Source organism: Mesoplodon mirus, assembly GCF_964341445.2.
Source record: "Mesoplodon mirus genome assembly, chromosome: 7".
Classification (NCBI taxonomy): domain Eukaryota; kingdom Metazoa; phylum Chordata; class Mammalia; order Artiodactyla; family Ziphiidae; genus Mesoplodon; species Mesoplodon mirus.
In genome coordinates this window covers 59518332-59543925 of record NC_138983.1, presented here as the reverse complement: position 1 = coordinate 59543925, position 25594 = coordinate 59518332, and the positions used below count along the sequence as shown (strand labels likewise).

Sequence of the window (25594 nt, the reverse complement as noted above, 5' to 3'; positions counted from 1 at the left end):
CGGAGACCTTCACACGCACTGCACCTATCACATGGACTATCTGACCAACTCTACTCATCCTTCAAGTCTCAGCCTAAATGTCACTTCCTTAGGGCGGCACTTTGTGACTCACCCTCAACCCCAGGAGCTAAGGTCTTCATATCATGTATTGTCACAGCATCTAGTACTTTTGTTTCACAGCATTTATCACAATTATAATTAATTATTTTCATAATTAGTGACAATATCAGTCTCTTCCACTGGACTACAAGCTCCTTGACAGGAGGGCCCTACCTAAGGATATTCATCACAGCTTTTTTGTAATAACAAAAATACCAGGAATGGAGGATTGGTTCAAGAAAATGTGATGGAATAGTCCTTATAATGGAATATTATGCAGTCATTAAAATGAAGAAAATTCATGCCACCCTCCCTCAAGTCCCACCCAGGACCTGTTGACAGAGGATGAGAAGACTCAAGGCTGATTTGCAGAAAACTCTGCACAGGACGCAGCCACCAGGCGGCAGTGGGCAGGAGGAAGGAAAAGCCATCCTTCCCACTGCCTGGAAGATGGGAATGTCATTACTCATCATTATGCTTTAATAATCATTCCCCAAATGTTGGCTTCCTGACACCAAGATTCTTTTACTACCCAGGTCAAGGCCATTTTCACTAGATTGGAAAACGGTCATTTCACATTTCTCATAACACACAGCAGAAAGGAGACAAAAATGTGTCCTGGTGTCATCTAGGATGATTAATCATGACTGCTATTGAAGAAAAGTGCTTTCCCACCACTCTCTACAGTTTATTTATATGGCAGGAGCTTCTCCAGAGTAATACCCTTGGCCTCTCTCCCCAGAAGAGGAGTTAATAACTTAGTGGGATGACAAATTTGAGAAGAAAAAACTGAGCATATTAGTTCAGCACCTCCATTTCTCTTTTTGGGAGTCAGGCCGACCACAGAAGCATGCATACTGTAGGATGTTTTAAACGGACTTGCCCCAACAGGAAGACCTCCGTTTTCTAGAATGATCTATGACCGGGTAAGACTCTATTTCTGGGGTTCACTATTGGAAAGCTCATTTATCCAATGATACGAGCCACCTTCTCCAATATTAACTTTATCAAAGTAATAAAAGTAATATATTGACTTCAACTTTTTAATTGGTTTTGAACTCAGGAGAGGGAAAGAGGGACCTATTTATTGAGGATCCACAGAACGTCAACATCTGATTCACTGGACCAGGAGCCTTAAGAAATAAACAGGGAGTAGAATTTGGGGGCCCAACTAATATGTGAAGAGGCTTTTGGTGAGGCCTGGGTCTGTAGCTTTAGGTCTGGACTTTAGTAAGCATGTGCTTGTGGCTGCAATGGTTTGTGGAAGTTTACACTGAGCCATGTGGAGAGTTTTTTTTTTGGATGGAGGTTTTTTTTTTGTTTGTTTGTTTGTTTTTTTAGTTTTATTATTTGGCTGCATTGGGTCTTAGTTGCGGAATGTGGGATCTTCACTGTGGCATGCAGGGTCTTTCATTGCGGTGCATGGGCTTCTCTAGTTGTGGTGCACAGGTTTTTCTCTAGTTGCGGTGCACAGGCTCCAGAGTGCCCAGGCTCAGTAGTTGTGGCACGCGGGCTTAGTTGCCCTGCGGCATGTGGGAATCTTAGTTCCCCGACCAGGGATCGAACCCACGTGCCCTGCATTGGAAGGTGGATTCTTAACCACTGGACCACCAGGGAAGTCCCTGGATGGAATTGGTTTTTATCCACTGTAACTGGGCAGGCAAATTCAGGTTTTCAGTGCCAGATATGTGGGATCTTATCCTTATCACAACTCTCAGGGCTTTATCCACAGGTGAGGATCTTTTTTTACAGGGGCAGGACCGTGGATTGGCCTTAGGGGTACAGGGGGTGGGTCTTTCCTGCCTTCAGCCAAAATTCCTCTGTCAAAGGACATGTAGGTGACCTCAACATTCACAAGGACAGGGCTTAGCCAGACATGACTCTGGATGGTAGGGAGGTTAGGGGGAGTGGCTCAGTTGACACTGGCCTCAGCATATGCCTGCTACACAGAATCTAGCAAGCACGTGCTGGTCGCACTTCTCTCAGAAGAGACACAACCATAGCAAAAGTGGGAGTCTTGGGTGTACTGTGCTACAGTTCATCCTTGAACTACTCAGGTATTAGACTTAACATATGTGCATGGGCCATGTGGGGTCCACAGTGATGCTGGTGGGCTGCGGTGACTTAATAAATAGGAGCAGCTGCAGCAAGCCTTTAATCATGGAAAAAAGAGAGTCTCTGTGTATATGAGCCTTTTAGACATGGGTGGGGGGTTGCAGAACAATTAGTTATCAGATGTATTATTCATCAGTGCAGTCAGGCTGCTCCATATATGATCCAAAATATGTTGTTTTGAAATGACTTCATCTAAGAAAGGGAGCCATGGAGGGACTAACCTCCTCTTACCACATGTTGAGAAGATTGAAATGGGTTAATAAAAAAGGTAAAAGGAGATGCATCTAGCTCTAATTGCTCTTTTTTTTTTTTTCTTGGCCGCAGCATGGGGCATGCAGGATCTTATTTCCCTGACCAGGGATCGAAACCATGCTCCCTGCAGTGGAAGAGCAGAGCCCTAACCACTGGACCACGCTAATTATTCTTAAAGAGGGTACCAGAACATGGTGAGATGTCTGAGTTATTATTAGCTCAGAAACAGTAGTTAGATCCTAAATAAATTTAACAAGGTAAAAAAGTCTAGATTTCAGAGCTGACTGGAATGACTTCTTCTAAAGGAGTCTAAACTTAGGAAACTATTAAGAGGCAGCTTCTCAAAACTAGAGAGAAAGAGAAATCATAGTATGAGCAAATTAAAGATAAAGTTGTAATTTACCTTTTTTGTGTGCCAGAAATATTTTTTTGACTTTATCAGTTTATCTGCTGAGATCAGTAGCCAAGAACATTCTGATTCACCTCTACCAGGTTTTGACTACAGTACCTTCAACTGTATGAGAATTAAAGACACTTGGAAAAACACAATCACATAATACCATTGTGACACTCAAAACTTATTTCCTTAATATTCAATTAGTATTCAAATTTCCTAAGTTATTGTATAATTTTTTCAGCTTGTTTTTGGAATCAGAATCCAAATAAGACCCAATCATTAATATTAGTTTATAGGTTTCTTAGATGTTTTTTAATCTATATATTTCCCTTCCATCATTTTTTTCTTTGAAACTTATTGGTTGAGGAACGTGAGTTATTTGTCCTGTAGAATGTCCCACAGTACACATGAATTGCTATGTTATCATTGAAGATGTTTCTCTGTCTCTGTCTCATATTGCTGGTGAATTGGTAGTTATATCTAGAGACTTGATCAGATTCAGATTTGATTTCTGATTTGGCCCCTCTGGGGCAAAGGGGTCACTTCTCTGGTAAATTTGGGACAAATGAGTTGGGCATGCTCAACACTCTGACTCTCTTTAGCCAGGTCCCCCAGGATTTGATTTCTGATTTGGCCCCTCTGGGGCAAAGGGGTCACTTCTCTGGTAAATTTGGGACAAATGAGTCGGGCATGCTCAACACTCTGACTCTCTTTAGCCAGGTCCCCCAGGATACACACACTCTGCTTTCCTCTTCCATGAAGTAAAATTGAAAATCCTGTTCCCTGGCTTTTAGATGCACAAAATTCCCTTCTCCGTGGGCCTCCTTTTAACATTTTCTCCATTTGAAATCATCAACTTCCACACCTATCACAGGAAGGGATCTCACTTCTTGTGTTACCAACTCGGGTCCTTGGATACTTTAATCAATAGAAATTGATAAGAGGCCAAACAAGGAACACAAGCAAGGCATTATTGGGCTTGTGCTGCAGCACGAAGGAGTGAAAACAAATAACATGTGCCCTTGCTCACTCGCTGAGTGGGGGCTGGTTCCTTACATGGGGTGAGGGTAGGGTGGATCGGTAGGTTGGGCCTTAGGGTTGGCTTAGGTGGTCTGCCCACCCTTGGTGGTGCTGTGTGCAGGGATCATGGACAGTACCCTGCTTCTGCTCCCAGCACTTCAGAAGTGGCAGTTGGGTTTTGGCCTTTTTGTATTTCCTTATTCATAATTTGCTCCTACTGCACATGCATGCAGTTATTTTTAGTCCCTTATGATTCGTTGTATTTTGTTGTTGGAGGAGACATTTGTCCAGGTGCAAGCACTGCAGCAAAGGGTCCCAGGTCCCAGGTCCCAGGCTGTCTCACTTGGATCTCTCTGTCTCCAAATTCACCACTCTTATCCTACCCCAAAGTCCCAAATCTGAGTATGCCATTTGGAGGCAGGTCCCCAGAACTTTAGCCCGTTCAAAATGACACCTATTGTCACCCAAGTCTTGCAGAATTGTGTGTATAGGGTGGAGTTGGGAGTCGGAGAGGAAGATGAAGAGCCTCCGGGTCTGTGTTAGTTGCGGATTTAGCTCTTCCTGGCCAGATTTCCTTTTCAATATTCTTACACATGTGAGTGGGAATCACATCAGTTCATTTGATTAATAGAATTGTTATACAAGCTCATCCACTGCTCCCAGGAACACATTAATTTTTATAGAGTACAATCTAAACCCATATTGAAAAAGGATATATTTCCTCAATTAGAAGGGCATCTCGCCTTTTCCCCAGAGATAGTGGGCCCCATTATTGTGCACAAAAGAGGTCTGGTTTCTTTCCTGCTTCGCCTGAGAAGCTATTGAAATAATAAATAAGCTATATTATCCTTTAATGGCTCCTCCCTTTTGTTAATCCAGGAAGGGCTCCAGACAATAAATTATTTCAACAGTCTGCTTTGGGGGCTGGGGTAGCTGCCAATTCTTTTACAACAAACCCACCTTCACTTAAGTTAACCGAGATACTTTCTGTTCCGTGTAACCAACTGATCCTTGTCTAGAAGAGAAATGGATGCTGGCGGGTAGGTTTGCAAGCAATAGAGCCTTAGACGAATGTGGATGCTGTTTCCAGTATTGCTGCATGATGCTGAGTGGTAAAGATTTTCTCATCCTGGGAAAGCAGCTTGGTGAGGCCTAGCCAGCTTGAGAGGGCTTCTGTTTGTTGCAAAAAAGTGATGCCTGAGTAGGATCCACTATAACCGAGGCCTGGAGAAATATGGGTAGAATGTGAGGAACCCCTGGCAAGACTCCTTATTCTGTCATGTCTGGTGGTAAAGTTAATGAACACATTGGCACAATTCTAGGCTAATTCACCATGGGTTCAGACTCTTCTGGTATGAAAGTTTGGGTCAGCTCACCAGGTAAATCCTGACCAGGGTAGGTATTGGTTAAAAGCATGGGCAACATGACATGCATTACAGAGGACAGAAAAAATAAAGAGCAGCTTTACTTCTTAGACTCAACTGTCAGTTTCTTATCCATTTGGCATCGGATTTTTATTTGAATTTAAACTTAGCTTAATTTTATTTTATTTTGCATATGTTTAACGCAATCTGTTTTCTGTGATTTCACCTCTAGTCTTAACTTACTTCTCTCTCCCTGTCTCCCTCCCTGCCTCTCTCTCTCTCTCTCTCTCTCTCCTTTTCCTCTTTCTCATAATATTTGCCATTTAAAATCTTCTCCATTTATTTTCCCGTCTCATTCTAATGGTCCAAGATTGACAAAAAGAATGGGAGGAGTCCCTGACTTGGAGAACACAAGGACTAGGTAGCAGGGGCTACTTTCTGAGAGACAGCCCACGTGAGATAGTCAAGAGGTCCTTCTGCACATCTCTTCCCCAAGATCCAGGTCCAGCAGGGTTTGTGCACTATGTAGGTAAGCCGCCACAGACTTTCCCTATAGCAATTGCTTTCAGTTTCAACCAAGACACTATGGCTTCAGACTCACTCTTGGGGCATCTTATAGAGACGTAAGTCCTAGATCTAGCCTAAGATTACAGGCAGGCTTAAATAGTTAAGCCATAGAAAAAGCTTATTTTTGCCTCCCCTTACTCACTTGTATAGATAAAACAAATCAAGGCCTGTGAGGAAACTTAACATTGGGTTATCTACAGAAGATGAAATAGACACAAAGCAAAGCTGCCCATTCATTCCTGTCATTTCTCAACCTTTGTTGCAGGGATATCCCCATGGTCTAAAGACTCCTTAAGGGTGGGTACGTCTGGCAGTGAATGTGATGGTGACTTCTGTTGGACCCGTTGTGCTGGCTTCACGGAAAGCCAAGGAGCATCAATTAAACAAGCCCAGCAGGGTTCAGCACTCCAAGCACTGTAGCCCTGGCCTGTGACCAGGCTCAGTACACTTAGCATGTTTCCCCCACTCCTGCCCTTGATTCTCACTGGTCTCTCTCTCCCCAGGTTGCTACCTCAGAAGCAGAGTCTTAACCCTTACTAACGTGTTTACTCCTAAGGCTATCATTGCAAACGTGATCCACTTCTTACTGGTGTTCTACTTTGCTTAGCAAAGTAAACTTTATTTTTTTTCAATCAACAAATTTGTATTGGGCCCTTTCATGTTTCTAGGCTCTTCTGTATGGGACACTTGTTATTAAAACTAAGAACTGGGCTTCCCTGGTGGCGCAGTGGTTGGGAGTCTGCCTGCCGATGCAGGGGACACGGGTTCGTGCCCCAGTCCGGGAAGATCCCACATGCCGTGGAGCGGCTGGGCCCGTGAGCCATGGCCGCTGAGCCTGCGCGTCCAGAGCCTGTGCTCCGCAGGGAGAGAGGCCACAGCAAACAAACAAAAAAACAAAAAAAACTAAGAACTGAGATATTTATTGAAGGTAGATGCAAGGTTATGTTTACTTTTTTATTCAAGATTGCATGTTACAAAGTAAACACCCTCATCTTTCTCACAGCCTATACATCCTCTTTCCAGGGTGAGGCAGGCTTACAGTGAAAATCCTGATCATTTTCACCACACAGACAGAAGGGAATCTTGTTACTTTGGCAGACACAATTGTTGCAATACTTCCCCGCGAAGGATAAAATCAATAACCATAATTACCATAATCAAGGTAAACCATGTTGGAAGGTATATATTTTTGAGAGTGCTGGTCCACGACCTGAAGCATGGGCCCATTTCAGAAGCTACCTCCTGTATCCTTATCTACCAATTTTAATGGTCCCAGTGCTATTGGAAGAAATCACTTCTCCATGAATTGCTCTGTAATTTCATTCGTACTGATAATTTCTTGTTCAAGATGTGCCTTTAAGGTGAAATGGGAGATTTCTTTGTCTCATCTCTCAGATAAACCTGTGGGATTGTTAGTGGTAACATTTGGGGCGGCACGCTCACCCCATGGGCTAATATTAACTTAGAGGCATGGAGTCCAATGTGGTAGCCACTTGCTAATAGTGGCTGTTAAGCTCTTGAAATGTGGGTTGTGTGACTGAGGGCTGAATTTTTAATTTTATTTAATTTTAATTAATTAAACTTAACATTTAAACAGTCATATGTGGCTAGTGGCTATCATGCTGTACAGTGCAGGGCTAGAGACATCCTTAGACAAATTTAGGAAATTGGGTTTTCGGTCACACTGCTTGTGCCAGGCTTTCTCAGGTGATGCTCTAATCTGATTTCCTGAGGATGCTTCACTTCCTAACTTAAGTGTGAAGAACAGTTTCCATTCTTCCTTTGAGGATTCACCTTGTAATTTTACAACCTTCATAAGTACAGCAGCCATCTGCAAATTACATTTTCTGTCCTCATAAATGTTCCCATTCTACTTGGAACCATGTAAGATATGGTCTCTTTAATACCTTGTACACATTTTCCAGCGGTGGAGTATAAATATATAAATATCTACCTTTATTCTCTTTCTTCTTTTTTTTTTTTTGACATAAATCTTTGGCCTGCATCAATAGAATGGCTCTGGCCCCCTCTTATATTCCCCTCTCCTTAGCTTCCTAAGCAAACTGACTTTGACAGAATCTACTTTGTAGGGGACAGGATTCCAAGATCAACTCCTCTTCCTCCTTCCTGGTCTCTTTCTCCTGGTGCAGACCCTGAAGCAATCCTCTCATTTTTATGGGGCAGCAGTGCCTTGCTCATTGCTCTCTGGCCCAGTGCGTGGCTTAGACACAACTTGGTGATAGAAAAAAATATCTAAACCGTATACTCTGCCTATGTGAATTAATATTTCCTCCATCCAGCTCCCCACAAGAAGGAGGAGTCGTGGTTAAGCTGCAGCTCTGTCAAACCAGCAAGTTGAATAGCTGGTAGTAGATTGATTTTGCATCGTATATTACCTCCAGAGGACTCAGTGGGTTACTGTGATACCATCACACTTAACTTGATGGGATTTGATACCAAAAAGCTGGGGTACCAGCATCAAGGACCATTCTACCAGTCTCAGGGATCGTACTACCTCTCGGATTAAATGGGTAAGCTTGCAGACCTATTAAACATTTTTTTTTTCCTTTTCAAAGCCTCTCAATTGTCATACCAGCCTGGCTTAGTGAATGGATTATTTATACATATGGTCTGGTTCTGAGAGCCTTCTCTTCTGCTTCTAAGATCCAATGAATCCAAATAAGATAAAAAACATTCAGTAGGGTACTTTGTGTTGTGCAACATTCCAAAACCATGCCATTTGCCTTCAAGTGGAACGAGATGGTTGAACCAATGCTCTTCTTTGCCCAGGGTAGGCTCGCTTCTTCCACTTCCGTAGTTGAATTGATTAGCAACTGTCTCTCTTTTTTTTTGTTTTTTGTGGTTTGTGGGATCTTAATTCCCCGACCAGAGATTGAACCCCAGGCCCCTGGACTGCCAGGGAATTCCTAACTATCTCTCCTTTCGACACCATACAAATGATAGTTATTCTTCAAACAAAATCTCATAAGTAAACACCATTCAACTAATGCAATGTTAAATTTTATGAGTCAAATTATTTCCTAGTTGTGGTAGATACTGAGTGGCTCCTAATTACTTCTCCTTCCTTGGACCCAGCCTCAGAGACACAGGGGAATGCTGGTATGAAGATGAAAATAGCTGCAGGACTCCAGCTGTATACAATTTTCTGTAAGTCACCACCAGTCCGGATTTGCTGCCCATGGCATCTCGGTCAAACCCGTCTTCAATGCCTCATTCTACCTCTCACTCCACGAGCCTGCCTATAAGAGGTAGGGCACACCAGTCCCTAATGATCTGCCCTGTCCTTTATTATGTGGGTGGTAAAATAAGTTCCAGGGTCAGAGGAATGCCATATTAGCTCAAGATAGAGGCCTTCGGGGGCTTTGATGGTGGCTTCTGAGTGATTTGCCAAGGAATGCAAGCTCAAATCCAGGCCAGGCCTCCCTGTGTCAGGGCCCACTGAATTCCTCAGATTACAGAAAGGGGTTCAATAGAGTCTATTCAGTCACTTCCAGGCTTTTTGCCTTTTGAATATCCCAGGACATTTTTGCAGGAGGAGCTCAACTCCCACACCCTGACAACTGGCTCCAGCAGCAATGACATATTCCACAGTTCTGGGCTTCTCGGCCTCATCTCAGGTGCAGGATGCTCTGATTCCATTCATGGAATATTGACTGATTTACTTGGTTGTTAAAAATGCTTTTTGTGGGCTTCCCTGGTGGCGCAGTGGTTGAGAGTCCGCCTGCCGATGCAGGGGACATGGGTTCGTGCCCCGGTCCGGGAAGATCCCACATGCTGCGAAGCGGCTGGGCCCGTGAGCCATGGCCGCTGAGCCTGCGCGTCCAGAGCCTGTGCTCCGCAAGGGAGAGGCCACAACAGTGAGAGGCCCGTGTACCGCAAAAAACAAAACAAAAAACTGCTTTTTGTGTCCCTAATCCTTCTGGTGGGTGTTCATATGTGTAATAATTTCCTAGGGCTGCTGTAACAAATTACCACAAATTTAGTGGCTTAAAACAACAGAAATATACTCCCTCACAGTTCTGGAGGGCAAAAGTACAAAATCAGTGTTGCTAGGGTCACGCACCCTCAGGAGATTCTGAGGGAGAATCCATTCCATGCCTCTCTCCTACCTTCTGGCGGCTGCTAGGTTTGGGGTTGCCCTCCAATTTCTGTCTCGATCTTCCCATGGCCTTCTTTTCTGTGTCTCTGTTTTCTCCTCTTCTTATAAGGGCTCTAGTCACTGGATTTAGGGCCCACCCCAAACCTAGGATGATCTCATTTCAATATCCTTAATTACATCTGCAAAGACCCTATTTCTAAATAATACATTCATAGGTACTGGGGTTAGGACTTGGACATACCTTTTTAGGGACACTACTCAACCTTCTAAAATATGAGATACAAAAAATAGTGGTTTGAGGGAATAATACGCCTGATTCTTGTCACAAAAGCCATCCCCAAACCTCTTGGCCATAATGTACAATTCCAGGATCTTCCGTCCATTTGGTTATTTTGATTTCTGGAGTTCGAACCGATTCTCACTTCCTGTTGCTCCAAACTTATAGCTCTTTTCACTGCCAGAGGCACAGAGCTCCCTCACTGTGTGGAATGGCCTTCCGCCTTCCGTAGGCAGGATGTCTGTGACAAAGGGTGGAAGGTAGTGCCTGTCCACGGAGGCTCGTAACCTGTTGAATGGGTGGTTCTGCTTGTGCTGCACGTTGTTACTTTTTTTTTTTTTTTGCGGTACGCGGGCCTCTTACTGTTGTGGTGTCTCCCCTTGCAGAGCACAGGCTCCAGATGCGCAGGCTCAGCGGCCATGGCTCAGGGGCCCAGCCGCTCCGCGGCATGTGGGATCTTCCCAGACTGGGGCACAAACCTGCGTCCCCTGCATCGGAAGGCAGACTCTCAACCACTGCGCCACCAGGGAAGCCCAATTACTTTATATTTTAATTGAAGTATAGTTGATTTACAACATTGTGTTAGTTTCAGGTATACAGCAAAGCAATTCAGTTATATATATATATTTTCAGATTATTTTCCATTATTATAAGATATTGAGTATAATTCCCTGTGCTATACAGTAATTACTTGTTGCTTATCAGATACAAACTACTATGCATGCTGCTACTTTTAATTCAAAGCTTAAGTCCTTGGAAGATGTCCCTGTTTGTCTGGCAGCTGAAAGTGAGGCTCAGGGTCAAGGGTGTTTCTTGTACAATTAACTCACACAGCCATTTCTCATCCTTTTTTAGATTTTTTTTCCATTGCATAATCAAAGACTGTCAGGCTGCATTACTATGTGAGACAATGAACAAAACAATCCAGCAAGCTCTGGTGAATCTCTCCATTAGCATCTACTAGTAAGCCAGCAATTATCTTTCAAAAGCAGTATAATTCTCAGATGCCGGAAGCATTGCCTAAATGTTTCTGTTACATTTTTCCTTTTAGGTCCTACCATCTCTCCCCATCTCCCCAAATCGTCTTGGTGGGAGAGGCAGAAATCACACACAGACTTCAAGTCTCATCTTTCTTATGGGGCCCAAGGAGTAGGAGCTGACTTGTAACTTGGCCAGGGTCAATCACTGAGGTGCCTCTGAACCCTATTCAAAGTATGTGGCCTTTTGGATAACCCAAGATGTGGAGTGTATAAGAATTCCAAGGTGGAGCAAATTTGGACACTAAAGCCCAAACACTCCCATTAGTTGATGTTCTTTGTTGCAGTGGGAGATATCACACACGTTTCACTACCTGTCATGGGCTTAAGTACTACTACTCCAGGAGGCCCCCATCTGCTGCATCCCTCATGGCTGGTCCCCGGACCTGACTGAACATCCTCTTCCCCTCAGGTATGATGTTAAGAACTGCAGTGCCTCTGTCACTTTCGTTTCAGGGCATCTTTGCAAAATCATACAGTGGGGCACCTGACCACTGAGGAAAAGAAAGAAAACAAGGATGCTGAATGATATCATCTAACCTGATCTGTCTCTTTCAGAGGTTTCCTTGAGCTTCCTCTCACTTAAAGTAACCAGAGCAGATACAGGCAGAGGCAGGGGGGCACCGCTGAGTCCATCTTTGTTAGGCAGATATATTCCAGGCAGGTCCAGCCCTCAGGAAAGCTGTAGTGATTTCTTTTAAAATAAAGACAACTCTTCCTCATAGTACGTATGTTCTGGGAAGGGGACAGGCCAATGTATGAAAAGAAGCCTTGAGAAGCAGGGCGGGCAATACCTTTGTTTCAATTTTTTAAAGAATTTTGTAGGGCCACACTCCCTCCAAAGCTTCTAGGGGAGGATCCTTCCTTACCTCTTTCAGCTCCTGGACACTTCAGGCTTTCCTGGGCTTGTGGCAGCATGATTCCACTCTCTGTCTCCATTGTCACATGGTGTTCTCCCTGTGTGATTCTTTTCTTCTTGTAAGGTCACCAGTCATATAGGATTAAGGGCCCACCCTACTCTAGCATGATCTCATCTAACTTGTTTACATCTGCGAAGATCCTATTTCCAAATAAGAACGTATTCACAGGTATCAAAGGTTAGGATTTGAACATATATTTTTGGGGTGACATGATAAACCCACACCAGTTCGTTTCCATTTTTCAAACCCATACCAAGGAGTTTGAGGGGGTGGGTCCCAGTCACATCCCTGATGGAGAAAATAAAATCTTTAAACAAGATCAGGTTGCACTGCCTTAGAGGGTATCATTCTGCATCTTTGCTCTCTTTTCTTCTTTCCATCCTTATTGGAAACTGTAATATGGCTTTTTCTTGGATACTTTGTGATCAAGGTCATACTACTATAATTTCCACCAATCTGGGCTTTTTTGACTCAGGGCATTCTTCTGGGTTGCCCCAAGTTATTTTTATGCAGCTCATGGGCTTCTATTTTCCAATATCTGCTCGTTTCTATGGCTTTTATAGTTCAAGTTTTGGGAAGATCAGTGGAATCATCTGTGGCTTTGTTGCTAAGTTTTAAGGTCATCCTTGTTCTGCATATTGAGAGAGGAATTCAGCAGGTCTTTGAAAAATATCTATCCATATAGTTCTTGTTTCCAAATGCTTTGGGCTTCTTTAGTACCAATCCTCAAGGCTAGTGATTCTTTCATAGGCTTCCTGTAGCAGATATTTTTGATTGACTATCTATCCTTAGCAGTACTCAGATTTTATGCATAGATAACCACTGTTCCGCCCAAACCACCCATGTGTACCTAGGCAAGCTGACCCCACCCTGCTCAAGAAGTGGGCCTACTTTGTCAAAAGGTAATTATCAGCTCTCTTGTCAGTGATGGGTTAAGGAGCTCACGCTTAAGCCCACCAATACAGAGCCATAGAATTTGATTCTGGCATGGCCATTGAATTCAGTGGAAGGCAACTGGAAAAATTCTTGGGGGCCTCTGGGAAATAAATGTTCTAAAATTTAAGATGGTCCCCTCTTTTCTCTTGATCTTGTGCAGAGATGTGAGGCCTGGAACTGCTGTAACCACCCTGTTCCCCATCTGGAAATGAAGCTGACAACTGTAGAGGGCATAGTTGAGAGAGCTGTGACTGACCCACACTTAAGCATCACTCTACCATGGTCTTTTTCAATTATGTTTGAATTGGATTTCCTGTGTTTAAGAACTGTTTAAATTGGGTTCTCTGTTCCTTTAGTTTGAAAGCATTTTACTGGCACATCCTGATGGGTCTCTCTGAGCAAATATAGACCCACTGGAGGAGATGGTGATTCCCATTAGGCTCCCAAGGGGCACAGGGGGTCAGGCTACATGAACTTGTATTTGTAGAATTTGGTCATTAACTTAGCATCACCAGATTTCTGGCAATAACTGCTTATCCTCTGCTGTACTTCTGTGTAAATCGGACCTCAGGTCTTTTCAGGCCCACGTAACTATCCCCTGGATGACAGTTTCTTCCATAGTCATCAAGTGGCCCTCAGAGATTGGGTGAGGAGAAGCAGAAGGAGAGACATCATCATGATCAATAGAGTGCTTGGATTTCTGTGCCTACCATCAGTTTACCAAGTACTGCTAGAAACAAGGGGTGGGGTTTTCCAAACTGATGACATAATGAATCCATGACCCACATCATTAACTGGATCCTCTATGTTCACTCTCTCCCCCTCCAGGCAGCAATTTTAAATCTTCTTCACTCTCAGTAGATATTCTCACCTATTTCCAAAGAAAATTTAAAAAAACATCACGTGGGAGCCACAACTAGCCTCCAGGAGAAAAAAGACATACCAGAACCTACTCTTAACACTTTTAAAGGTTTCACAGGAAGAGGTGTCCTGCCTGCCCTCCAAGCTTGGGGTGCAGGACCTAGGTTCTGACGGGCTTAAAGAAAGAGAGGGAAAGAACTAGAAGAAAGAAAACAGGGTAATGCTACACAACAGTAGGAACTAGAGAAGCAGGAAATGAGGCCTGTGGCCAAACCCTGGTGATGACTATTAGGAAAATACCAGAGGATGCCTCCTTACTCCCTCCGCCCCTCCTCTGTCCACACTGCGGGGCCTGCTGGGTCCCAAAGCGAGGCCTCAGGCTTAAACAGTCTTTGGTTGCTGGCGGAACACCCAAGAACCTCCCAGTCTACAGCGCCCAGCGTGGGGCGTAAATGCAACCCTTTGAAGCGTGGGAGGCCAGGGCAGAAGGCTGCGGAGGCCCTTTGGTTACCCCTTTGCTTTGCTAACATAGTTTGCCCACTCGATGCAAACAGCAAAATTTTCCATGGCTCGCCCTCTGCAGTGGGGAGAGTACTTTCCAGACAGAGGCACACCAGGGAATTGGAGTGGGGAGGGAACTCACACTCAGAGCGAGAGAGTTTGCCGGGCGGGGTGGGGCGGATCCCGGGCCAACCTGCTTCCCCGCAGGTCTCCGGGGCGGGCGGCGGAAAGGGGTAGCGCTTCCGAAGGACCCCACCACCAACATCCCGCCCTCCGCCTTCCCTCCCGCCGCCCGGGAAGGCCAACTCCGCCTGCCTGAGTCACGGCCGGAGCTGGGGAGGAGCCGGGGAAGGCGGCCCCAGCCCAGAGCGCAGCCAGAGGCTTCAGGGAGAGCCAGGCAGGGCAGTCGGGGAGCATGGGGGAGAGCGCGCTGGAGCCGGGGCCTGTTCCCGGAGCGCCGGCTGGGGGCCCGGTGCACGCCGTCACGGTGGTGACCCTGCTGGAGAAGCTGTCCACCATGCTGGAGGCGCTGCGCGAGCGGCAGGGGGGCCTGGCTCAGAGGCAGGGCGGCCTGGCGGGCTCCGTGCGTCGCATCCAGAGCCGCCTGAGCGCGCTGAGTCGCAGCCACGACACCACGAGCAACGCGCTGGCGCAGTTGCTGGCCAAGGCGGAGCGCGTGGGCTCGCACGCCGATGCCGCCCAGGAGCGCGCCGTGCGCCGAGCCGCCCAGGTGCAGCGGCTGGAGGCCAACCACGGGCTGCTGGTGGCGCGCGGGAAGCTCCACGTTCTGCTCTTCAAGGTCAGTGACCTCAGGCGTCCCCTGATCGAGGCCTTTCCCGAGGGCCACCCCCTGGGGGCTCCCCCTCCCATCCGCCTACCACACCCACATTCCTGACCCTACCCTCCTCCCGGCTCGTGGAACCCACTTCCAGGCCCTCGCGCGCTTCCCACCACCGAGCCCCAGCCTTCCCTCACACCCCTGAACCCAGCCAATCAAAGCCCGCCCAGGCCACGCCCAGGCCACGTCCACAGCAGTTGCTCCAAGTCCCAGCCCATCCCCAGATGAAAAGAACGGTGGCGGAAGTGCATCCCGAGACAGTTCGCCCCCTCCTCCTGTTCTTGCCCCTGCGGCTACCATCCTGTCTCATGTCCCTCACCGGGTTCCACAAACTTCTGCAGTTCCCTGCCCTAGCTCTCCCCACCTCCCTCCAACCCACGCCCTCCTTTCCCACGCCTGCCTTTTCTTTCCCATCCGGGCTGCGGAGGCTAAGGGTGGGGTGGGTTCCCCTGGTGTCATTGAGGAGGGAGGCTCAGGCTGGTGCGGGGTAGGGGGCTGCCAGGGCCAGTGCTGTGTCCATCACTTGCAGGAGGAGGCTGAAATCCCGGCCAAGGCCTTCCAGAAGGCGCCGGAGCCCTTAGGCCCGGCGGATCAGGCCGAACCTGGCGCACAGCAGCCAGAGGGCGAAGGTGGGGAGAGCTCAGACGAGGAGGAGCCCGCGCGGCGCGCCGGGTTGGTGTATAGCTTGCGAAGGGCCTTTTCGGGCCGGAAAGGGCCTGCAGCGCCAACCCCCACGCCTGTTAAGCCTCCTCGCCTTGGGCCTGGCCGGAGCACTGAGGGCCAGCCGGAAGCTCAGCCTGAGTCGGAGTCTAAGCAGGAGCCAGAACCTCCGCAGGATACCGAGGAAGATCCCGGGAGACCTGGGGCTGCCGAAGCAGCAGCGGCTGTGCTCCAAGTAGAGAGTGCGGCCTGATGGCTGGTGCTGCCTGCCTCTCCCGCGCCAATGCCTAGCCCCGAAATAAATCTTCCTCTCAGAATGCAGCGTTCCCGCCCAAATAAGGAGTGAATCCTGCATCCACAGCCCAGCGCTGGCCCTCCCTTCCTGGCTTCTTAAGCCCAGCACCCTGTGTCCTTTAAAAGAGCAGCCACCCACACCTGCTTACACTCACCGTCAATAAAAGTCATGGCACCTAATCCGGACTCCGTGTGAAGGGGTGGGGGGAAAGGCGATGTAAGGAATAAGACAGACGTTGGAACCTGGAGTGTGGCTTCCATTTCAAACAGATCATTGTGTGATTTCTCCAGTTTCCACTGAATCCTGGGCTCTCCCCCAGTGGCACATAGACATATCTCTCCCCCAGTGGCACACAGACATATCCTTCTGGCTACTTGCTCCTTTGGCACTTTCCTCCTCGAGACATACAATCATAATTTTTTCCCAGCATCTAGTACAGTCCCTTGCTGTAGGTGCTCAATAAATGTCAGCTTGTGGTTTTCCCCTTAGTCTCTTCTTCCTCTACCACCTCTTAAAAGTTGGGTTTTCCGAGATTCTGTTCTTAGCCCTCTTCTCATTCTGAGTATTCTTCCATTAACTCCCACTGCTGAGGCTCTCCTATGGGCCACATACCCCCTAGACCACTGTCTTGAGGTGTATTTGAAAAGGAATCCAACCCCCAAATGCATCCAAAAGAAGCAGTGTGTCTTCTACCTTTTAATTAAGTTCAATTCAACAGCTATTTATTGAGCACTTACTATGTATCATTCAAAACTGCTCCTCCTCCTGTGTCTTCTTTACCGGTGAATGGCACCATCATCCATCCAGAAACCTGGGAGTCTTCACTGGCTCCTCCTCTCTCTCCTTCCCCTACCGCATGGAAACAGTTATCCTGCTGATGACTGATCTGTTCTCTTTTCTTAATACCCATTGCTGCTGCTCTATTTCAGCCTTCATCTTTCATCTGACCGTTATTTGAACTGCCAATCTGATCACATCACCTTCCTGATCCAGACCCTTCAATAGTTCCCCATCACCTTCAGAATAAAGTCCAAGTTCTTGAACGTTACCTTCAAGGCCCTTCATGAGCTGGTACCTGCCCATTTTTGTAGCCTCACCTCTTGCCACTTCCCCTCATTCAACTACTGAATCACGATGAGCTGTGTGCTCCCACTCTCATCTCTACTGTCCTGCAAAAGTCAACAAGGTACCCCTGTTTTAGGGCCAGATGCTTCTCTTCCTTGCTCCCAAAGCACCACTTGCATGCTTCAGCGCTAACTGCACTCATGGTGATTGTTTGCCGTTACTCTCCCGCCGGCGCCCCAGCTCCACTAGACTGTGGCTCCTTTGCAGTAGAGACTGTTTTATTCATTCCTGTATTTCCCATACCTAATACCATGCCTGGTGCACGGTAGGCCCTCGCGAGCATCACAGAAAAAAGGAGAAGTGGGAGGGGTTGGCTCGGGATAGGAGTGTGGCCATCCACCCATTCATTCAGTCATTGTTGTATAAAAATAGTTTGAGGGCTTCCCTGGTGGCGCAGTGGTTGGGAGTCCGCCTGCCGATGCAGCGGACGCGGGTTCGTGCCCCCGGTCCGGGAGGGTCCCGCGTGCCGCGGAGCGGCTGGGCCCGTGAGCCATGGCCGCTGAGCCTGTGCGTCCGGAGCCTGTGCTCCGCAATGGGAGAGGCTGCGGCGGTGAGAGGCCTGCGTTCCGCAAAAAACAAAACAAAACAAAGCAAAAAACACAAAACTTTGAGTACCTATCGTGTTCCATCCAGGCCCTATAGTAGCTCTCGTGAACACCAAGATGACAATCCCTTCTGAGGCACTCAAGGACCTCAGAGTGTAGGGAGATACAAACATATAATGACTGATATAAGTGCGGTGATAGTTATACATAGGTTATTTTGAGAGGAAAGGGGAAAGGGACACAACCTAACATGAAGGAGGAAAGGGAGGGGATGTTCTTGGAAAAGGTAAATAGAAGGATGGGAAACAGGAATGGTGAGGGGCAGTAGAGCTCAGTGGTTAATGATTTGGGTTCTTAGTTCCCTCAGCTATTCAAAGGGATGGTGATAGCCCCTACTGGGCTGATACGAGGATTAAGTGATGTTAAGTGCCTAGCACAGTACGTGGAACATAGTTTGTTTCAGGTATATCATCCATTTGTCCACTCATTTGACAAATATTTCCTGAATTCTGACGGTCTGCCAGGCACTATTTTAAGAGCTGGGGATACAGTGACACACAAGTATGACAAGATCCCTGCCTCCGTGGACTTAAATTCTAGTAAGGGGAAGACAGGCAATAAAGAGGTAAACTTATAAGCCAGATAAAAACAAGTAAATGTATGAACTAGAAGGGCCTTCTGGTTATGGGCTCTGAAGAAAAGAAAACACTAGGGTTACAGATAATTACTGGGGAGGATGAGTGCTTTAAATGAGGACGTTGGAGACTTAAAGTGGGACCAGAGTTCAACAGTGACGTTTTAAATAAATTTCTATGGAGTCAATTAGAAGAGTCCAAGCCCCTACCTGCGACAATTGGTAGGAAGTCTGTTTCCAGTCACTTTAGGGCTCTTCCACTTCCTTAGATTGTGCAGTTATACCAGGGGGTTCACACCATCTCAGTGTCTCTCAGACTGCATTTCTCTGCTGCTATTGCTCCTTATGACCACACGATGCCGCTGTTGGGGTATCAGTGTCCTGGTTGGTGCCTCATCCTACAACCCAGAGGTTGGCCTGTCAAGCTCTGTGCCCTGAACCAGAGGTCTTTCCATGGAGCGTGGCTCTGCAGTAGCTCCATTTCCTCTGGAGAAAATCAGGGCTCCTCCTCCAGGCTTCCAAACCTTAGTGCACAGACCATTCAGCTTCCCAGCAGCCACTCATTTCAAGGTTTTGCTATCACTGAGGGGCTGGTCTGAACAGGCTCAGTTCTCTACCTCCAAAGAATAAATCCTTGTTCCATTTCAAATCCTTGGAAATCCAATTTCCCCCTTTCAACCCCCACACAAAATTGAGAGCTCAAATGCATGTTTCTCACATAAAATAGCTTGATAGCTCATTGGGAAGCACACGAAGGCTCAGAGATCCTGGACCCTAACTCCTAGGAATCCAAAGACTTGGCTAACTTTGGTGGGGGATGTTACTTTTTATTCCTTCCTGATGCTTCTGCTGCAGCAAATAATAAAAATCAAGTTAAAACAAAAGTGACTTAATTTTTTAATAGTTCTCTTCGTGACATTGCATTCTTCATTGTCGCTGCTATCGTTATTATTACTATTACTATAAACTAAAGGGAATGGAGACACTGACACAGAGATCCAACTTGTCATCCAGCATATGTGGCATTTAGGTGGCTGCTTTAACCAGGGGGGAGGCACATAATTTTGGATTACTAAAATTCAGAGACTCGTTCTCAGTTTTTAAGATCAGAAATGCAAATTTATTATGTGTTCCAGCATGATTAGGCTGAAAGGGATTAATCAACAATAATCAAATTCAGAAAACACTGATTAACTTGAGTGCTGAATTCATTAATTTCCCTGAGAAGTCTAACTGGTAAGTGAACTAGAATAATCTAGCTAGCTAGTCAGAACATTTTCCATTCTGTAAGAAAGTCTACATGGGAAACTGAAGTAAGATCTTAAAGTATAAAGAAACAGAATAGGGCTTCCCTGGTGGCTCAGTGGTTAAGAGTCTGCCTGCTAATGCAGGGGACATGGGTTTGAGCCCTGGCCTGGGAAGATCCCACATGCTGCGGAGCAACTAAGCCTGTGCGCCACAACTACTGAGCCTGTGCACCACAACTACTGAGTCTGCGCTCTAGAGCCCACGAGCCACAACTACTGAGCCCGCGTGCCACAGCTACTGAAGCCCGTGGGCCTAGAGCCTGTGCTCTGCAACAAGAGAAGCCACCGCAGTGAGAAGCCCATGCACCACAATGAAGAGTAATCCCTGCTCACCACAACTAGAGAAAGCCGCGCACAGCAATGAAGAACCAAAGCAGCAAAAAAAAAAAAAAAAAAAAAAAAAAAAAAGGAATAGTGAAAACAGATGAAGGTAATGGGCAGGATTATCCAACCTGCCTGCTTTTTTTCTGCTGTGATATTCCTCCTGCATGGGTAAGACTACATTCCTGGTAGGAAGTGTCTTCCTCTGTTAAGTACTGGAGATCCTTTTGACTTCCCTTTACTGAGAGTTGAATCATATAACTTCAGCTTTGAAGAGAACTAGAAAGCCATTGAATCCACCTACATTTCCAACACTTAAACATCCTTTACCATTTTACAGCCTATCCTTAGCTGGCTTGTATTTGAAAAAGTCCAGTGACAAGGAACTCACTGCCTCTTAGGCAACTCTATTTTTAGACAAACTTAACTGATAGGAAACTTTATAAGATCACAATATGTCTTTATGGTTTCCCATATGTGGCAGTTGGCCTCACTTCTGCAACATCTGTACACCAAAATTCCTTTATTTTTATGATGTGCGTGTCCTTGGAGTCCAGCTCCAGCAGGGCACACAGGACTGACTTATGTAGGATTTCTCCCACCATCTCTTCTTTAGGCTAAACATTGCTGCTTTTATTCAGTCATTCCTTGTGATATGTTCCTTCCAATCTTGGCCTTTCTTTGGTGAATTGTTTTAGTTCATTTGTATCCATGTTAAATAGAGAGGTGGCAAAGCACATGGAAAAAACATCGTCTTCACAGCTGAACTTTATTGCTGGTGAATGGGAATTCTCTTTTTTCAGGTCTGTCTGTTAGGAGGATTAAATAAGTTTTTTCATGTATTCATTCATTCACTTGATATTTGTTGTGCTAGGTGATGGGGATGGATGGTGTATTACACAGACAGGAGTGCTGCCCTCATGGAACTTATATTAAACTGGAACTTATATTAAGCTAGGAATTGTAATAAAGTTTGAAATAGGTGCTATAATGAGAGAAATATAAGGTCCTATAAGAGCCCCAGAAATGGGACCTTTTATCCAGTAGGTTGGCAGTAATTACAGAGGCGTCATTCCCTCTAACCTGATTTCCTCTTTTATTTTTTTCTATCCTGTTGTATTATTTCTTATTATGTAAGTTTCTCAAGTGACTTTTTGGAATGACCTGATATATAATAAAAAATAGTCATCTGAGTATCTGATTGACACACTAAATTGAACACATCTAAAACTGTGCTCCTCTTTTCTCAAAAGTCATGATTCTCCTCCGTTAATCACCTTAGAAAGTGTTACAATCAAAGACCTGAATTTCACCACCCGCCGAAATCCCTGCGTCCAATGAGTCACCAAGTCCTGCATATTCTTTCTTAGTAATTCTTGTGAATTTTTCTCTCATAAATAACTAATAAATTTGGGTCCACTAGGAGGATTTGAGAAGAAACCCGTCTGGAAGGCAGAACAGAGAACCAGAGAGAAGTTGAATATTGCACTTTTCTCCTGGGCAAAATGGAGCTAATCATACTACCTACCATGTAGGTTTGTTGTGAGTTAAATGGGTGGATACATGTAAAAGGCTCAGAATTTTGCCAGACATATGAGAGCTTAACTTTCACTCTTGTTTTGTTATGGTCACTTGATCCCTAAATTCAGTCAATCCTGAAACCAAGTTTACCATGGACGTTTTCATTTATGTGAACTAATAAATATGCTTTTTGTTTAACCCTAGTTTTAGTTTTTTTGATGTATTTGATTTTCCCCTGCAGCTGAAAGATTCCTAATAGATACAGTCTCATTGGCGGTGAAACCAACATGAAGGGCGAGGGTGGCATCTTATCCTTGTATCCTCAGCACTTAGTGCAGGACCTGTCACAGAGTAGGTACTGAATATTTGGAGAATAAGCAAATTTATTCCATTGAGGTGCTAGGGACACAAGAACGAACAAGAACCTGCCCTCGAGGAGCTGGCTCACAGCTGACCCTTATTTGTTGTCCTTCATTAGAGCTCTGTTGCATCCTCCCAGGCAGACTAAGGCTTAGTAGAGACAGTACCTGGGGCCCACAATCCTTTCTGGGCCCATGACAATGCTTCAGTTTTTTTAAAATCAGAAGAAAAAAAAGAACTTTTAGGTAAAAGAAACATTTTAATATATGATGTTAATATATTCATTACACAACACAGTTGTAAAATGTAATTTAAAATGTGGTTACCAGAGGCAGGGGGGTGCGGGGCATGGAAATCGGATGAAGGTGGTCAAAAGGTACAAACTTCCAGTTATAAGTTAAATAAGTACTAGGGATGTAGTGTACAACATGATCAATATAATTGACACTGCTGTGTGTTATAGAACAAAGTTCTTAAGAGAGTAAATCTTAAGAGGTCTCATCACAAAGAAAAAACTTTTTTTTCTATTTCTTTAACGTTGCATCTCTATGAGACGATGGATGTTCACTAAACTTATTGTGATAATCATCTCAGGATGTGTGCAAGTCAAATCATTATGCTAAACGTATACAGTGCTATGTGTTAATTATGTCTCAATAAAACTGGAAGAAAAAAAATTTTTAATGGAGGAAGGAGCTTGCCATCTGTCATTTAATTTTCTAGTTTCTTTCCTCCTTTTTTTTAGGGTAACCTTATTTAAGTTCTGTTCAATTTTTTTTTTACATCTTTATTGGAGTATAATTGCTTTACAATGTTGTGTTAGTTTCTGCTGTACAACAAAGTGAGTCAGCTATACATATACATATATCCCCTCCCTCTTGAGCCTCCCTCCCACCCTCCCCATCACAGGAGTACAGAGTCGATCTCCTTGTGCTATATAGCAGCTCCCCACTAGCTATCTATTTTACACATGGTAGTGTATATCTGTCAATGCTACTCTCTCAATTCGTCCCGGCCTCCCCTTCCCCCTACAACCCATGTCCACAAGTCGGTTCTCTACGTCTGCATCTCTATTCCTACCCTGCCACTAGGTTCATCAGTACCATTTTTCTAGATTCCATATATATGTGTTAATATATGGTATTTGTTTTTCTCTTTCTGACTTCACTCTGTATGACAGTCTCTAGGTCCATCCATGTCTCTACAAATGACTCAATTTTGTTCCTTTTTATGGCTGAGTAATATTCCACCGTATATATGTACCACATCTTCTATATCCACTCACTAAGTTCAGTACCATTTTTAAAACTATTGCTTATCATTGAAAGAGGTGATTTCTTCTGGACTGTATTTAGAGGAGATTCACTGTATGGTAAATGAGCCAGGGCAATGATCCAGGCTAGCAGGAATTCTCCTTATGACAGAGTTTTCAGTGTGACTTTTTCTCTTTTCTTTAACAATTAACAACGCAGAGTTTTCTCCTCCTCCCTGAAATTACTTGATGCAGGATGGTGGTCTGTTTGATTTCTTGGTCAGCTCTGCAAGTTCTACTTGTGTAAGCATCAAACTCATTTCAAGGAAGCTCAGGCCTGCAGCCCATGGACTCTGTTCTCATTACTACAAACTAAATTATGTTTCTTCTGCACTTCTGGATGTGCCCATTCACTGTGTGTTGTGCCAGCTCTGTGCGTGTGTCTTTGTGATTTGCAGGTGTGATCATCCTTGCTTTGATCCTCATGGCTATTGGCAGCACTTCCTCTTTGTGGTTTGGGCTTTCAGATGTTTCCTAGTTTCATCAAAGATGCACAGAGTTTGCATTTATGTTTCTCTTTCCTACTTTAGCATTTTTTCCAAAATGATAAGATGAGGAGAAAAATACACAGTGCAAATATGGGGCATCATGTAACAAATATGCACCATTTCCCTCTTGCATGATAGTTTAAGAAACTTAAAATTTATTTTATAGAGTATAGATCCAAACAGGGTGTTCAAATCATCTGAATGTAATACAAATATCTCTGAAAATTAAAGAAAAATATAACCTCATCCAGGGAAACATTAAGGATCGTGAAGCCAGAGCATTTAGCTCCTCAGATGACATTCTCATGCAACTAACAGAGAAGAGTAACTCATAGATAAAACGGACAAATCCTTATTAATGGAGTTTTACCTTAAATTCTCCAGCTTTTACAATTTTGGGGGATTAAAGTATAAACAACTTTTCCTTAGAGTCATAACTTGATCCTGCTTACTTTTTCACACACACACACACACACACAAACATTTTAAAACATTTTAATATTTACCTTAGTTGAATTCCAGTTTCTAGGGAGACCTTTAGAGAACTCTCTATTGATGTCTATACACACATATATATCCATCTACATATGGATGAACACACACACACACACATGTATATATATATATATATACACACACACATATATTATATATATGTATACCTATATATACGTACACAAACATATACATATATTTCTACCTCAATGTTATATTTCATAAATTTCCAAAAAACAGTTAGGAATGTCAAGTTAGAACTAAATTAATATAACATTAAAATACAATCAAATCATACTAAAATTATTAGAGAAAGAAATAAAATTACATTTCTGAAAACTTTAATGTGCAAGTTTGTGTAGAACAATATGTACAAATCCAGCTAATCTTCACAAAATCGCTCCTCAAAAGATATTTCCGTTATTATCTCATGCTATCATTTACATTTAGTTCTCCAAATATCAAGCCAGACATTATAGCTTTTTTGTTTAAAAGCAAATAGAGAACATTTAGAAAACATTATTCATAAGAAATTTAAGTCGTTTCAGCTTAAGTATAATAACTGACTCTTAGGGATTCCCTGGTGGTCCAGTGGTTAAGACTCAGCGCTTCCACTTCAGGGGACACAGGTTCGATCCCTGCTTGGGGAACTAAGATCCCACATGCCGCGCAGCGCGGCCAAGGGAAAAAAAAAAAGAAATAACTGACTCTTTGCGTGGATTAAAACATGCCCTTTCCATACCCCCAAATGCATCTTCTGTAATAATTTTCTTGATTTTGGCAGAGATAAAACATATGGCCATCTTTAAGAATTAAGGCTCATAAATGACTTATTTTACCAATAAACATTTTTCTATTTTAATTAGCAACGTCAAATAAGGAAATACCCAAATTGAGAGCTAATACATCTTGCAGTTCTATTATATTATATACTTTTTCCACTATACTTTTGGATTTAAAACAAAACATTTAGAATAAAAGTTGCCAAACTTGGAATTGTACAAATTAATTCAAGAAAACTCATATAGGAATTTGACTGAAATGGGAGTTGTGATAGATTCCCTCTCCTTTTTCATTCTGAAGCATCAGTTTCTAGGTAGAATTTTTGACTGGCTGAAAAGACCCCATCCATCCTTGTCTCTCCCTCTAGAATTTATATGTAGGAGAAATTTCTTTTTATTTTTTTAGGCCATGTTGTGCAGCATGTGGGATCTTAGTTTCCTGACC

At 44.5% G+C, this 25594-nt stretch overlaps 1 protein-coding gene across 1 annotated transcript; it reads left to right on the top strand.

The window, feature by feature from the left end:
- The first annotated feature begins 14649 nt into the window (after nucleotides 1-14649).
- CAVIN3 (caveolae associated protein 3) lies at nucleotides 14650-16438 on the top strand. The gene is made up of 2 exons (XM_082629215.1): nucleotides 14650-15265; nucleotides 15834-16438. Exons 1-2 carry the CDS (start codon nucleotides 14882-14884, stop codon nucleotides 16215-16217), a joined length of 768 nt encoding a protein of 255 aa, XP_082485341.1. The 5' UTR covers nucleotides 14650-14881; the 3' UTR covers nucleotides 16218-16438.
- The last annotated feature ends 9156 nt before the right edge of the window (nucleotides 16439-25594 follow it).